Genomic DNA, 15556 nt, shown 5'->3' with positions numbered 1-15556 from the left:
TTTAATTTTACAAATGAGAAAACTGATGCCTAGAGAGAGAATTTACTTGCTTGTGGTCACACATTTAAATAAATAGCAGACCTTGGTCATCTGACTCCATATGTAGTGTTCTTCCTAGTATGCTGGACTGCTGGACATCTAAATAGATGTATTTAGATGCTTAAAAGTGAATGGAAATGAGATAGGAGTCATTGTTTTTACTTAGGTCTTCTGTAAAATATTAGAGATGCTAGAGAATTTTTTTAAAATCCTGTTTCTAACCTTTAAGTTCTCCTATGGGACAGTTATTTTAGATAGACATACTGATTTTCAGTTCTCTTGGGTTAGAATATAACTTATTAAAATGCAAAACTGTTTTTCTCTATACCATTAATTTTAAATGGAAAATAATGCCTTTGACTTGGTGATTTTTTTTCTTGTATTAAATTTTTCAGAACCTTCAACTGAAGCAAATTTCTAAGATTACTAGTACTACTACTACTACTACTACTACTACTACTACTACCTGTTCTACTTACAATTTTGAACCAACTGTGGAGAGAGAGATGGAAGTACAGCAGGTGATCTATCTATTATTTGCTTATAGTACCCTAGAATTATTTATTTTATCTTGGTGTTAAATATAATACCTATTGATTGATGGAGGACTACTTTTTCTTTTAGTTCTAAATGTATCCTGGTTTTACAGAACTGGAATAATTCAAACAGCTGAGGTTACTTGTTTTTTAAACAAAATATTTTCTGACATTGCATAGCCTTTGAAATAAAATAGCTATAGGTATTTAAAGAGTTATCAAAATTTTAAACAGACTTTTCACAAGATTCTTGTTTATTTACAGAGATCATTGGGCACATTAGTCTGTTACATTAATATGACAGGAAACTTTATAAATGTAGAATTTCTATGTAAATTTTATTTGAGGTTTTTAAGGTACCCAGGAGTGCTGTTTGTACTTTATAGTATTTATGCTTTATCAAAAGAACTTTTCTGCTAAAGTATATGTTTGTGTCATCTTTTTTAAAAAGGTGAACATTTTGTCAAACTTAAAGTGCTATAAAAATAGCAGTTATAATTAATGATTAGATATAATCATAATAGATATATAATATAAATTATAATAACTACAACATAATATAGTAAATATATAAAATAATGAAAAAATGCATCATTGGGGTACACATTTTTATTCTATCTTGATTTATTATCTGCAAAATAAATATAAAAAAATGCAAATAAAAAGTGTTAAATAGTGGGTAGTTTGGAACTAGCAGTTGACAAGATCAGGAAGGGCCTTGTGCAGAAAGTGGCCTGAGTCTTAAAGGTAACTAGGAATTCAAAAGGCAAGGATAGAGGAGAAGAATTTACTGACACACGTGGGATGGCCATGCAAAAGCATGAAGATGGAAACTGGAGTTTGCTGTAAGGAACAGTAAAGGCCAATTTGACTGGATTCCAGAGTACAGTAGGGAGAGTGTTATACAAGAAAACTGGAAAATATTATCACAAACATTGGAATGTGATGCTTTATTATTAAATATTCTGTCACAGTGATTGTTCCATGGTTTCATTTGACATTAATATAACAAACATTGAGGGGGAAAAAAGTTTTTGTTAACATGACTTTTTTTGCAATTGTGTGCTCTTAATACACATATCTGATCACTTTTACCCTAATTTTATAGTAATTTTAAGAAAAACATTAACCTCATGTGTGTGTGTATGTCTCTGTCTGTGTGTGTTATGTATAAAATATTATTGATTGCTAGCCAGATCCTCACTTGGCTGCTGAAGAGGAAACAAAGAGGCTGGAGGAACTACAGAAAGAAGCAATACAAGAAAGGAGAGAACAGCTTGAAAAGGCTCACATACGGGGAGCTCATGCTATGAGAAAGGTCCATTTGGCTAAAGTAAGCAAAATACAGCGATGTTTTCCTAGTGGTAAATGTGAATACCGGGAATAGAAATACTTGGCATAGCGAAGTGGATGATGAATGGGTTGAAATTAAGGGAGTATGGAGGATGTTACCTCTTCTGATTACAACTTGAATAGCCCATTTTTATTTTCCTCTGGAACTCCATACACATTTAAACTTCCTAATACTTAGAGCTATCCAAAAGTAGAGATGGTGAGTTCTCCCTTATTGGAGGTCTTTAGGAAGGGGCTAGGTGACTGTATGGTCAGTGTTGTAGAGAGGGTTCTTTTTTCATATCAGGTAATATTTGATAGTCACTGAGGTCCTCTTCTGATTACAACTTGAATAGCCCATTTTTATTTTCCTCTGGCACTCCATACATATTTATTAATGGTGATTGTATCACATAAAGTTAAATTTCTATCATGCAGACCAAAAAAATCTCATGGAGAACTTTTTTTTTTAAAAGCACAGTGTTTTTTCACTGTTAGGATTTAACATCAAAGGGCTAATTCTTTCTATTACATTTGTTTTCTTTTCTAATTTATCTGACAATATCCAAAGATACTTTTGTAGGTAATATTAGAAGTGTGAAAACTTTTTTTAGGAGTTTAGAGGATTTAGAAAAATTTCCTTGCTATTATGGTACTATGTGAGTGCTGGTTGTTGAGATTACAGACTTAGAAATAATGAATATTATTGGCAGTCTGTCTTATGGATTAAAATTTTTAATAATGTGCTTATGTGTTTTAGGCATTTTTCTGTGGAAATAGATTTTTTATACTTTGGGATGTTTAAAATTTTTTGTTAAAAAAAAAATAAAAAAAAAATTTTTGTTAAAGCTCTGTGCAGGATAACCACAAAATTGCAGAGTTGGAATTCAGAGGCCAACAAATCTTAACTCATACCTGAAAAGAATTCATTTTCCAACAGATTGAATAATTATCTAGCCTTTTCTTGAAGGCCTCCATTGAGGGGGATCCATCCCTTTTGATGGAGGTATGTAATGCCTGGTTTTGGGAAATTCATTTTTTTATTCATGACTGAATCTTGCCGTCTCCTTTAAATATTTAGTTTTGTTATATTATAACCTTGCAGTAAATTGTAATAAAATGATTTGTGTTATTCCTGGAACTTAGAAGTAATCACTGAATGTAGATAAATACTGTCTCTTCTAAATCTTTTCTGATTTAATGAAATGCCATTTAAAATAGACTGTTCTCTTTCTCTGTCCCCTACAAACATTCAGTGATTTAAGAATTATACATAGTGTTAATGAATCAGTTATTAAAGTCATTCATGAACAAGTAGTTGGATTAATATCAAAGCTATTTGCTTTTTAATATCATTTTACTAGAGAAATTGAGTTTTAGCTAATTAAAAGAAATTGAATGATAATCTGACTTTTTATTGGACATGATACAATAAAAGAAAAGCTACCTACAAATAACAAAACATGAAAGAACCCGCAAAGCAATGTTTTATTTAATAATCTTTAGTATTTTAGGAAAGCATTTTATTACTTATGTAGCTCCTCATTTTTATATGTCGCTTGTATATAGATTGCTAACCCAGTTGAGTAGTGTAGGGACTTTGCCTGCCTTTGTCACTGGGAATCCCTTCCCCTTCCCCAAACATGGTGTTCCTTACTATCCCACAAATTTCTATACTTCTCTTTACTGCTCAGCTCCTGTACTAGCTACTTTTCCCCTCAGAAACCACACTTATCTTATTCAGAACTGATTTTGCTTAATCCCTTGCTTCAGGCCTCAGAAGCCATCTCTAGCAGTTTGGAACAAGGAAAGTCAGTGATGTCAGGGCTGTTATTATTGTTCAGTGGTTTTCAGTTGCATCCAACTCTTCATGACTCCATTTGGGGTTTTTACTGGCATGGTTTCACGTTTCCTTCTCCAGCCCATTTTACAGATGAGGAAATTGAGGCAAACAGGGTTAAACGACTTGTCCAGGGTCACACAGCTATTAGGTGTCTGAGGCCAGACTAGAACTCAGGAAGATGAGTCTTCATGACTACAGGTGTAGCACTCTACCCACTGTATCACCTAGTTGCCTGTCAGGGTTATAGGTAGGGTAAAATCTGTTTCTGGCATATCAAGTTGGAATTTTGTCCATATTTTCTCATACAATATTGTTATTAAGGGTGATAGTTTCTATAGTTAGTAGTATACTTCAAGTATTATGGGCTAATTAGATTTTTGTAAGCTATCCATCATTTATAATATTATTTCTATGGGAAAAGGCAATCTAAATTCTCTTTCATTCTTCCGTCTCTGGCCAGTTCATGAAGTTGCAGAGAGGCAAATTTGGTCTTGATGTCAGAGGAAACGTCCTAATACTTAGAGCTATCCTGAAAGTAGAGATGGTGGGTTCTCCCTCATTGGAGGTCTTTAGGGAGGGGCTAGGTGTCTACATGGTCAATGTTGTAGAGGGGATTCTTTTTTCATATCAAGTAGTATTTGATAGTCACTGAGGTCCCTTGTAGCTCTGAAAAGACTAAGTAATGAAAGGGAGAGGAGGTCACACAGAATTCTTCTAGTGCTATGTTCTTCAAAATCTGTGGTGTTGCCACAGTGCCATAATTTCTTCCTACAGTAGCCTAGTTGGTTGAATATTATTGTCCTTTATGTTTAGGCATTCCTGGCAAATATATCTAATGGTAATGTTTCAGTGGTGCAATGGCAAAACAACTACAACAAGGCTTTACCTATTCTAATTAATGAGTTCATTGCCCAGAGCCTATTCAGGAACTAGGAAGTAAACAAAAATACTTTGTGCAGCCCAGTAAATAAATGTAAATATATAGATATAGATAGAGAAAATGAATGTTCATATACTGAATCTCTTGCCATCGTTCAGAACAAGTGTCACATAATTGTAATTAGCTTAGTTAATCTTGTTTCTTGGGCCACAGTAAATTAGAAATTCCAAATTAGAATAGAAATTGAAGATGTTCTAGGCAGGTACACTAACACTGAAAAGGAACTACTTATTGTCATAGAGAGGGACGTGAACTGTAGAAAGTAACTAATTGCATTTATATAAATTTTTTTATAGATTACAAAGTGCTCTCTAGTTTTCAAAGTGTTTTCCCATATATTTATGTCCTTTGGCCCTTAATAGACAAAATTACTCCAAAAACTCCAAAATCAAATAGAATAGCATTTGTAAACCAGTTCATATAAGAGTAAAAAGCTCTTAAGGCCCTGAGGTCATCAGTGCGCTAAAGCTTAGTATGATCTTGGATGTTCAGCATTTGGCATATGTCACTAGGAAGAGTGTAAATATTATTATGTTTAGCATGCTCCATTTAAGAAGGGAAAAACAATGTGTTTGTCACCTGACTAACAATGTCTCATAGCTACCACAATGCCCCAGGCAGCTGTATGTTGCAAAAATGGTATTTATTGGCATTTGTAAAGGGAGTTCCTTATCAGGCGCTCCCTGCACCAGTGAAATCATGAAAGCAAGCCAGGGAGTAAGTAAAAATTGCGAAGATTTCCATATAAAAATAAAAAGTTTTGATGCTTAAAATTTAAGTGTTTGCCTATTTGGTAAATTTAGCCATCCAGGATCACTTGTTTCCTGAGGTATCTGGATAGCTGAGGTTTTACTTCATTCATACCAAGAGTAAGTCAGTTACAAGAAACCAAAATATGCTAAAGAAAAGCATTAGTACACCTACAGTGAGACCAACATGTAGGTGTAGATGTTATATCGGCAGTGAATCCTAAAGACTAGTAAAGTGAAAGATCTTACTATTACTGTTTTAAGTAAATGCATCCTAACTAACTTGCTCTTTATTTGTAGAGCCGAGAAAAAATAATGAAAGAGCTGGAACAGCTACAACAAGAGGACTTGGCTCGTAGGAGGCAGAATGTGGCCCAGATGCCATCGCAGGTGGTTGAGCTGCCATACAAACGCATGGCAGTTAAAGAGGACTGGCAGAGGGAACTGGAGTTTGCCTTTGAAGATATGTACAACGCAGACAGGAGTAAGATATGTTCATTTTTCAAATATGTTAAACACATGCTAAAGCCAAAAAATAGAACAGCCTTTTGCTTTGTTAATAAGGTAAATTTCTTGCATCAAAAGGGTTTAGCATTTTTTAAAATAGTATCAGCATGTCAGGTGCTTTTTGTTGTCGTTTTCAATTTTTTTTAAGTTTTTCTTTGGGAGCCTTTAATATTGTAAAAAGTGGATTTTCATAGTATTGGAAGAAACTTCTGACAACATATTCTTTTTTTAGAGGTGAAAGGAGACTTGATTTTGAAACTAGAGCCAGAACCTTTGCCAGTTGTAACTGAACTCATCCAGGATGGAGAACTGGATCTTTCAGTGGAGCAGGACTTCATATCTGAGACTCAGAACCAAGAAAGAATGGAAGAAGAAACTCCATTTTTCACAGAAACAGAGAGTAAGAAACCCTGAAGCCGAGTTTATTTTAAATGAGCATAGTTATATTATTTCAAAGAAATAATGCTTTAAGATGTACAGACCATAATTTTAATTTCTGGGTCTGTTATATCACAAGGGAAGTAAGTGCTTTATTGACATTCAATCCTTAAAAACTTCATTGATTATGTGAAAAAGAAGAAATTCTCTAAAATACATACTTTAGGTAGTTACTTGCTCTTTTTCTACTTCTGCAACATCTCTTAAATCCATACCCTTTCTCTTTCATGTACAGACAGCATCCTAGTACTGACCCTCATCACCTCTTGTCTGGACTCTTAGAAAGCCCTCCTAATTGATCTTCCCTGGTTCAGATTTCTGTCCATTTCAGTCCATCATCCTCACGGCTATCAAAGTGGTTTTCCTAAAATTCAGGTTTTACCATGTCATTTACCTACTCCTGTTGCCTCTAAGATGACATAAACCTTTCTGTTTGGCATCTAAAATCCTTCACAACCTGGATACAACCCATCTAGCCTCATTATACATTATTCCCTTTCCCTCTCTCTGTGATCTGTCCACATTGGCTTTGCTGCTTCTCACACACAGTGTTCCATATCCTTTTTTCTGTTCCTTTGTACTTTTGGACCTCTGTGCCTGTAATGCTCAGTCACTGCCTTCTACACAAAGGCTTTCTATCGCCCAGCTCCCTGCACTTACGAGTGCTCTAGCTACTTTGTATTTATTTTGGGTTTTTTCTTCTGTAAATTTATATATATAGGTATCCCTGTGTGTATACTTCATAGAAAAAGATGAAGACAGACCTGTATGCACATTGTCTGTAAGAATGCCAATTCCTTGATAACAGGGACTTTGCATTTTTGTTTTTGCGTCCCTATCAAGCTATATATATAGTGTCTATAGGTACTTGATGATTCTATCCAAAATTTTTTTCAAGTTACATAGGCTTTCAGGTGTAAGTATTAATTTAGACTTCAATAGTTTATTCAAGCTTAATTGAGTTCTCTTTCAACTGGGGAATAGTCTAGTACACAGTAAAGTAATAAAATTGAAAAATTCATTATCGCTGGTTAAAAAAAAACCTCTTACTGTATTAACTTTGCAATATGAATAGGTAATGGAAAAAGGAATTAGAGATAACAATGGCCATAATAATAATTTTTTTTTCAGTTTAGTGTTTTGTATAGTGATAGCTGGCAAATAATTATAAATGTAATGTGGTTTCAACTGTGTGTTTAATTTTTTTCTTAGTTTCAGAGGCACAAGAGACCCACCATGCATCTTCAAAAACTGTGTTAAAAAAATTACTAGACAGAATCCAAAGCCAGAGATCACAGTGGGCAAATAAGTACACTCCTGACGACGAAAGTGAAATGCCTAAAATTTTTGCTGATGGTGAAAGTGAGACATTGACAGTAGAGACAGGAACAATTGCCAGTGAAGAAAAACCATTGGATAAATCAGAGCATACACAGGAACAAGGTATTGTTCTCTAGTATCACATATTAATCCAACACCTATAACTTTTTAGATTCTTTCATATATATATATTTCATACTTTGAAATCTGTACTAACTCTAATAGGAAGATATTGTTATTCCAAGTTACAAATGAAAAACCCAAGGCCCAGAAATTTGCTCAAGGTGACACAGAATTAATGGTAGAGTTAGCACTGGAATGTGCGGCTCTTGACTCCTACCTTTTGTTCATTTCAGTTAGATACTGGCTGAGTCATAATCAGTTTTTTCTTTAGTTTTTCACTCCAACCCGCTCCCCCCAACCCCCCATCCTCCGGCATATGTTAATGCTGTATTGAAGAAGATTAGGACATAAATACTTGGATTCTTATTGAAATGATACTTTTAGTATTTAATAATTATATAAATATAGTATTTGTCCCTTCTCCATTGCTGGCAGAGAAATTATTTGACTCCCCCCACTTCCCATTAATTTTTAAACCTTTTATTTATCAATGTTTTTGTCATGGTTGCCTGGTTCCCCTGTTCTACATTGTGAGTCTTAATACAGATCATTAGCTCAGCTGGTCATTCTGTTCATACAAAATTACTATCCTTCAAGGAGCCTCAAAAACTTGTAGCACGTTAAAAGCCTATCATCTGGAGGGCAGCTAGGTGCTGTAGTAGATAGAGTATTAGTCCTGGAGTCAGAAGGACTGGGGTTCATATGTGTCCTCAGATACTTGACACTTACTAGCCATGTGATCCTGGACAAGTCACTCACCCCCAATTGCCTCAAACACCCTCCTGTCTCTCCCCCAAAAAAGCCTACCATGTTTAAGACTTTGCTAAAAACTGTTGTTTTGGAAGAAGGAGAGGGGAAAAAATCCATCCTTAACGTAGATATGTAGTTGGAAAAAGGATGAGTATTTTAAAAGGCAAATAATATTCAAGTGTTATCACAAATAAATTTTGACCAGGGACCGTGGATTGTATTTTGAGATCTGCAGGTGTGGAAGTTAGTTTTGATTTGTGTTGATTTGCTTTTGACTTTGTCCTTGGGTTTCTGGTACTGAAACCGGCTCTGCTTGTATTAGTTGTGTTAATACTAGGAAGTTCTCCAGTGGAATTTCTTTTTGCATAACCCAACTGGTTATTTGTTTATCCATCATAAAGTGATGTTACTTCAATTAGAGATGAGAGACAACTCAAAATTTAAGACAATAACATTTAAACATAACTGTTGAACATTTCAAATGATTATTGATAACCATTTTCAATTTTTCTGGTTTTTTTAAAGTAGCATTTTTGAGGAGGACCGTCTTACTATATTGTGGTTACCAAAATGAACAGTGTTGAGAAATACAACTTATTTTATATTTTAAATTTCAACACAAAGACTGTTTAACTTCAAGTTTAAACTCCTCACATTCACACAGTAGTGGTCTGTGTCATGAATTTGTGCCAGATGATGGTGTCTGTGATACATACTGTGCATATTTCAGATTCGATATTTGCTGAACTCCATTCATTGTCAGAATGAACTTGCCCTACTATTTTTGCTTCTGTTTATTTTGATTTTAACTTTGTGCTCTTTTTCTAAAAGGTGGATTATCTTGTCCAATCCTTTTCATTTTTTAAGAAACCAAGATACAGAGAGGTTAAGTGACTTGCTCCAGGTCACCTCGTTAGTATGTGAGAGGAAGGCTTTGACCCAGGTCCTTTGTCTCCATATCCAGCGTTCTTTTTACTACACCTAAACTTAACCCATTAAAAAGATCTAATAATTTTGGCCATTGCTTCACCTTCCCTTCTCCAGCCCCAGGGTTTTATCTAAGGAATAATCTCTAGATTTCAAAATCCCCTGTACAAAATTAAAGAATCTTTTTTGGCTTTATTCACATCTAGATTTGAGTAATAATATTGGATTAGTTATTATAGCCAATATTATTTGCTATTGAAGGTGAAACAAAAGAACTTATTGGCATTAGAGGAGAAACAGTCAAAGTTGAGTTGGGAACAATTCTTAAAGAAGAAAAACAATAAAAAAAACCTTACATAATCTGGAAAGAAAAAAGGTTTTTTATTTTCATATATATATATATATATATATATATATATATATATATATATATATATATATATTTTTTATATATATATATTTTTTTCCTCCTTCTCTAAAGCCCCTATGTATATTTTTTTCCCTTCTCTAAAGCCCCTAGTTAAACTTTAGATTGCTCTTAATACCTTTTAATTTCATTCATGAAGTAAGTCTGTTGTGAATAACAGGGAAGGAAAGGGAAAAGGAATATGCATTTAAGTATCTGTGTCAGACACTGTGCTAAATGACTAATATTATGAAAGCATAAGAGTTTTAAAACTCATATCAACTTCTTGTTTTGGGAATGTTTAGAATCATCCAAAAGTGAAATTTCCCTGTTAGATGAAAGGTCGGTTCTGCTTCATCCTCATGAAGAGGCAACTCAAGTTAGAACAGTAATGAAGAGACAAAAAGAGGTATTTTTCTGAGATCTTTTAACTTTTTTCATTTTTGATTCTAATGTTATGATTTTTGGCCCTTTTTAAAAGATTGCTTCTCTGATACCTGTTCTGATCTCTGCCCTGACCCCTCACCTTCTTCACCCCCCCTACTTCAAGTGATCTCACCTTCCTGTGAACTTCAGTCACACCTTAGTTTGTATGACTCATGTAATTTTCCTCTCTTAATGCTTTCTATTTTAGCTATTTGAGTGTTTCTCGTTTAGCTTGAAGTTCCTTAAGGACAGAGGCTGTTTAACTCTTAATTCTGTACGTAACAGGTGCTGAATCAACACTTGTTGAATGAGTGACTGTTTTGCCATCATAATAGAGTATGCTATATTTCAATCTTGGTTAATTCCAAATTGTAGGTAATTACCTGAGTTGCAGGAGAAGGGGGGAAACTAAGTCTTGTATAAGATTTTAGTCTCTGTTATTATGTGTTTACCTTTGATAGCCATTTTATTTTAGCATTAAATCTGATAGAGGAAGGTGAATTTTGTTTCATACAGTATGTGTATGGGTTTTTTCTTTTTTAATTTGAAGAAAGGAATCATAGGAACCAACGTTCCAGGAAGCATGAATTTGGAGACATCTGTAGTGAAAAATCCCCATAATGCACTGTTGAGCTGAGTACGGTGCTGAAGAAAGTTGTAATAGATGTTCACTTTTGCCCAACAACGTTCATGGCAACTGGTGGTTTAGCTGAGCCCCTAGCATCAGTTGCTGCTTACCCAGAGCACTTTAGCTGGGGAGCTTATGCTTGTAGTCATATAATGCTAGATACATCACTGTGAACCCTTGTCTCTGTCAGTGATGGTGATCCAGGTGTGTTTATGTGGGCATTATCTATTCTTTTTCTTTCTAAGTTTCGCAGTGGCAGTAGCCAAGAGAAAACATCAATGCTTGATTGCTCTTTATAAATTGGTTCCTCTTTGATTAAAAGCTAATCTTTTAATGATATGATGAGCATCATTTTCTGCCTTGAAGGTATACATTTATGGCTAATCACTTGAATCTTCCTGTTTCCTAGATGATGAAACTTGAACAACAAAAGCAGAAGCAGATGGAATTAATTAGACATATTGAACAACAGAGAATAAAATTGGAGAGTGAATGCCTACAGGCTCAAAAGACTCAACTAGAACATGAGAAGAAAAAAATGAAAGAAAGAACTCAACAGTTTTATTTAAGATATATGAAATCTTACCCCTTTATGGACCAGTGGAAGAAAGAAGCCTATGCAGTCTCTCAGCATTTGGTAAATTAAAATTTTTTTTCAGATTTTCAAGTATATTTTAAAAATACTTTAAAAACAATGTGCACTTTGTAAATTTTTGAAACACACTTACACTAATATGATGACTTGAGTTTTTTAATTGATGTGGTCAGATTATTCCTCTTAATTTGTAGACATGCAACCATAGTTAATATGAGGCATTTGTATAATTCTGGGATAAAACGCTAATGAAACACCTGTTAGCCTTGCTTGTGTGAATATTGGTTAGGTTACATGGACTACTTATTATTTTTAGGTTATGAGTAGATATATTTTTATTAATACTAATTTCTAATCAGAGAGTATTTTTTTAATAAAGCTTTATAGAAACTACAATTAAAGAACTTTTTTATTTCAGGTGCCTTGTATCTTTATTTTAAATTCATCTCTTAAATATTCTTTTTTATTAGATTGATGATGCTCCAACGTTAGGCTTGAAAATTTCCAGAGAAGATCATAGTAGACAAGTGATTCATAACTACCAGCAACATCTTTTACAACAAAACAGGTATTATTAGTTTTTGCACAAGTAAATTTTTATGCATGTGGCTAGATATTTTGATTTGTTTATCGTCTTTAAGACTCAAGGACATGGAAATTTCCCAAAGGATTATTCAAAAGTTTGTTCTTTCTTCTAGCTACAGTAGCTGATAACAGATATCTTATTTTCCAAAAGATGAAAGGTGAGGATTAGTACTTAGAATACTGGACATTTTTCTCATCAGAAGAAATTTTATTTCTTTGCAGGTTTCACAGACAATCCATTGATGCAGCCAGGAAACACTTGCATGAGTATCAGAATATGTTAAAACAAAGATATCCATCCAGGTCAACCAAGTCCTTTTCATCTGATTTTGTGCAGCCTAAAGGTGAATCACTTGATAGAAAAACACTAACATTCCAGGCCAGTTCTCACCTTCCAGGAGTACGAGAACTACCAAGTCTACATTCACTACCAAGTTTTCCTGCAATAACAGGAGACTCCCATTTGCTTTCCATAGAGAACAGTGAAAGGATATCTTCTGATCAGACTGCTCTTTCTCATTCAGGGTCACTATTAATTGAACCTTCACTTAGTTCAGTAGCTTCTGCTGAGCCCGAATCTAAATTTGAAAGAATCCAAGATGTTTTTACAACTAAGAGTCCACAAAGTCCACAATCCTCAACCCACTTCATAAGCTCAGAGGATGGGCGCTTCATTTCTTCAGATCATATCTTATCTCAGAAGGAAAGTTTGAAGACAATGCAAGAGCAGTTAGATATACAAAGGAAAACTCTTCATTTTCGCGAGAAAACCCCAGAAGAATTGGTTGTACATAAGCAGACTGAATTGGAAGAAAGGATACCTTCTAATCAGACTGGGTCCTCTTCTTCAGTACCGTTATTCCCTCAACATTCACTTACTTTGTTCCCTGATACTGAACCTGAATCTGGAAGAATTCAAGAACACTGTGCAATTGAGAGGGACGGCATAGTTCCCTCAAGCCATTCCCTAATGCAAATAACTCCAGATAGACTTTTATCTTCTTCAGAGGGCACCTTGCATCAACAATATAATTTGAACACAATCCGAGAACAGTTGAATATGCAAAGGAAAGCCCTTCACTTGTGCTTGAAAGCCCAGGCAAAACTGGTTTCACATAAACCAGCTTCAGAAGAGGAAAAAGTACCTTCTAGTCAGCCTGGGTCCTCTCCTTTCCTACCACTGGTCCCTCAGCATTCACTTAGTTCATCGCTTTCTGCAGAATCTGAATCCAGAGGAGTTCAGAAATTCTTTTCAACCAAGAATGAGAACACAATACCTTCAGGCCCACCCATCAAACAGATATTTCAGGATAGGCCTCTGATTTCAGAGGATAGCCTAAATCAGCAGGACAGTTCGGATGTTTTGAAAGCAATGCAAGAGCAGTTGGCTATACAGAAGGAAGCCCTCCACTTTGGCCAGAAAACACAGGAGCAAAATCTTTTAAATAGACCTGCTGCAGTAGGAGAAAAGAAATCATCTACTCAGACAGGGTCTCCTTTACTACCACTTTACCCTGAGTTTGCGCTTGGTTCATCACCTTCTAATGAATCTGAATCTGTAGGAATTCAAGAATTCTGTTTAACAAGGAATGAGACCACATATCCTTCAAGCTATTCCACAACTCCGGATAGATGTTTGACTTCTTCAGAACCCACACTAGTTCAGCAAGATAATTGGAAAATGAATGAAGAACAGTTAGATTTGCAGAGGGAATTATTTCACTTTAATGAGAAAGCTCAAAAAGAACTGATTGTTCATCAGCCAGCTTCAGTGGAGGAAAGAATACCTTATAGTCACACTGGGCCCTCTTTAGTACCGCTGTTTCCTCAACATTCATTTAGTTCATCACACTCTGCAAAATCTGAATCTGGAGGGATCCACAGCCCCTTGGCAAGGATATATGAGCCTGAATGTCCCTCAAGTATTTCTTCAATCCAAATATTTCAGGATAAGGTTTCAGCTCCTTCAGGGCACATTCTACCTCAGCATAATAATCAGATGGCAGTCCAAGAACCATTAAATGTACAGAGGGAAGCCTTTTGCTTTAGTGAGACAACTCAGGAAGAGCTGTTGGTACAATCTGAAATAGCTTTAGAGGAAAGGCTATCTCCTAACCAGACTGACTCTTCTTTCCTACCACTAATACCACAGCATTCATTTACTTCATTACCTTCTACTGAGTCTGGAGACATCCAGACAGCTAGTTCACGTCCTGCAACCCCTAACATCCAAATGTGTCGGGAAAAGCTTTTGGCTTCTTCAGAGCACATTCTTCCTCACCAGGGTGATTTGCAAGAACAATTGGTTATAGAGAAAAAAGCCCTTCAGTTTAGTCAGAGAGCCCAGCAACAGACAACATTGAATGAAAGATTATTTTCTGGTCAGAGTGACTCCTCTGTACCATCATTAGTTGAACATGTATCTAGTTCACCACCTTCTACTTCTGAAGAAATCCAAAATCCTCTTATAGACAAGAGTGAGAGCACACTTCCTTCAAGTTATTCCACAGTCCTGGTATTTCAGGATAGGGTTTCAACTTCAGGTGACAGCCAATATCAGCAAGATAGTGTGGAAGCAATACAAGAACAGTTGAATATACAGAGAGAAGCCCCTCACTTTGGCCAGAGATCCCAGTTATGGTATCCTGACTATAAACTTGCTGCAGCAGAGGAAAGGACATCTAGTCAGACTGATTCCTCTCTCTTTCTACCACTATTTCCTCTTCATTCAGTTACTTCATTGCCTTCAGGTGAAGCTGAGTCTAATTCTGATTCTGTAGGATTCCAAGAACCTATTTTAACCAGTGGAGAGAACACATTTCCCTCAAGCCAATTGTCAATCCACACATTTCGAGATAAGCTTTTGGCCTCTTCAAAACATTTTTCAGCTGCTCAAGACAATTTGAAGGAGCTCCAGGAACAATTGAATATACAAAAGGAATTTTTTGAGGGGAGACAGAAAGCACAAGAAGAATGGCTTCTTCAAAGACAGACTGGGCTGAAACAACAGATACAGAAGCATGAGGAGGCATTAAAGGATTCACTATATAAGATTCAGGTATTAATGTATGTTTTATTTTTAAGTAAAATTATTTAAAATTTGGACAACTAATTTGTTTTTTGTTAGGTATCAATTTTTCATATTGTATTATTTAATGTTTTAGTTTTCAACATTGATTTCCATAAGATTTTGAGTTACAAATTTTCTACCCTCCCCCCCTCCAAGATGGCATATATTCTGATTGCCCCATTCCCCAGTCAGCCTTCCCTTCTGTCACCCCACTCCCCTCCCCATTTCCTTTCCCCTTACTTTCTTGTAGGGCAGGATAGATTTCTTTTTTTTTCTTTAATTTATTTAATATATTTAGTTTTCAGCATTGATTTTCACAAGAGTTTGAATTACAGATTTTCT

The 15556-nt window shown here is 35.2% G+C and overlaps 1 protein-coding gene across 1 annotated transcript in view; it reads left to right on the top strand.

The window, feature by feature from the left end:
* The window catches only part of CEP295 (centrosomal protein 295), an 80222-nt gene that overhangs the window by 16871 nt on the left and 47795 nt on the right, over positions 1-15556 (top strand). Inside the window, exons 7-15 of the mRNA XM_036742784.1 lie at positions 435-560; positions 1768-1908; positions 5740-5923; positions 6179-6346; positions 7597-7827; positions 10216-10319; positions 11374-11601; positions 12030-12127; positions 12367-15202. Coding sequence (XP_036598679.1) covers positions 435-560; positions 1768-1908; positions 5740-5923; positions 6179-6346; positions 7597-7827; positions 10216-10319; positions 11374-11601; positions 12030-12127; positions 12367-15202 — 4116 coding nt within the window. The remainder of the gene's footprint in view (positions 1-434; positions 561-1767; positions 1909-5739; positions 5924-6178; positions 6347-7596; positions 7828-10215; positions 10320-11373; positions 11602-12029; positions 12128-12366; positions 15203-15556) is intronic.

Source organism: Trichosurus vulpecula, chromosome 2 (assembly GCF_011100635.1).
Source record: "Trichosurus vulpecula isolate mTriVul1 chromosome 2, mTriVul1.pri, whole genome shotgun sequence".
Taxonomy (NCBI): Eukaryota; Metazoa; Chordata; class Mammalia; order Diprotodontia; family Phalangeridae; genus Trichosurus; species Trichosurus vulpecula.
Note: the sequence above shows the minus strand (reverse complement) of the source record. Positions and strands in the feature narration are given on the sequence as shown.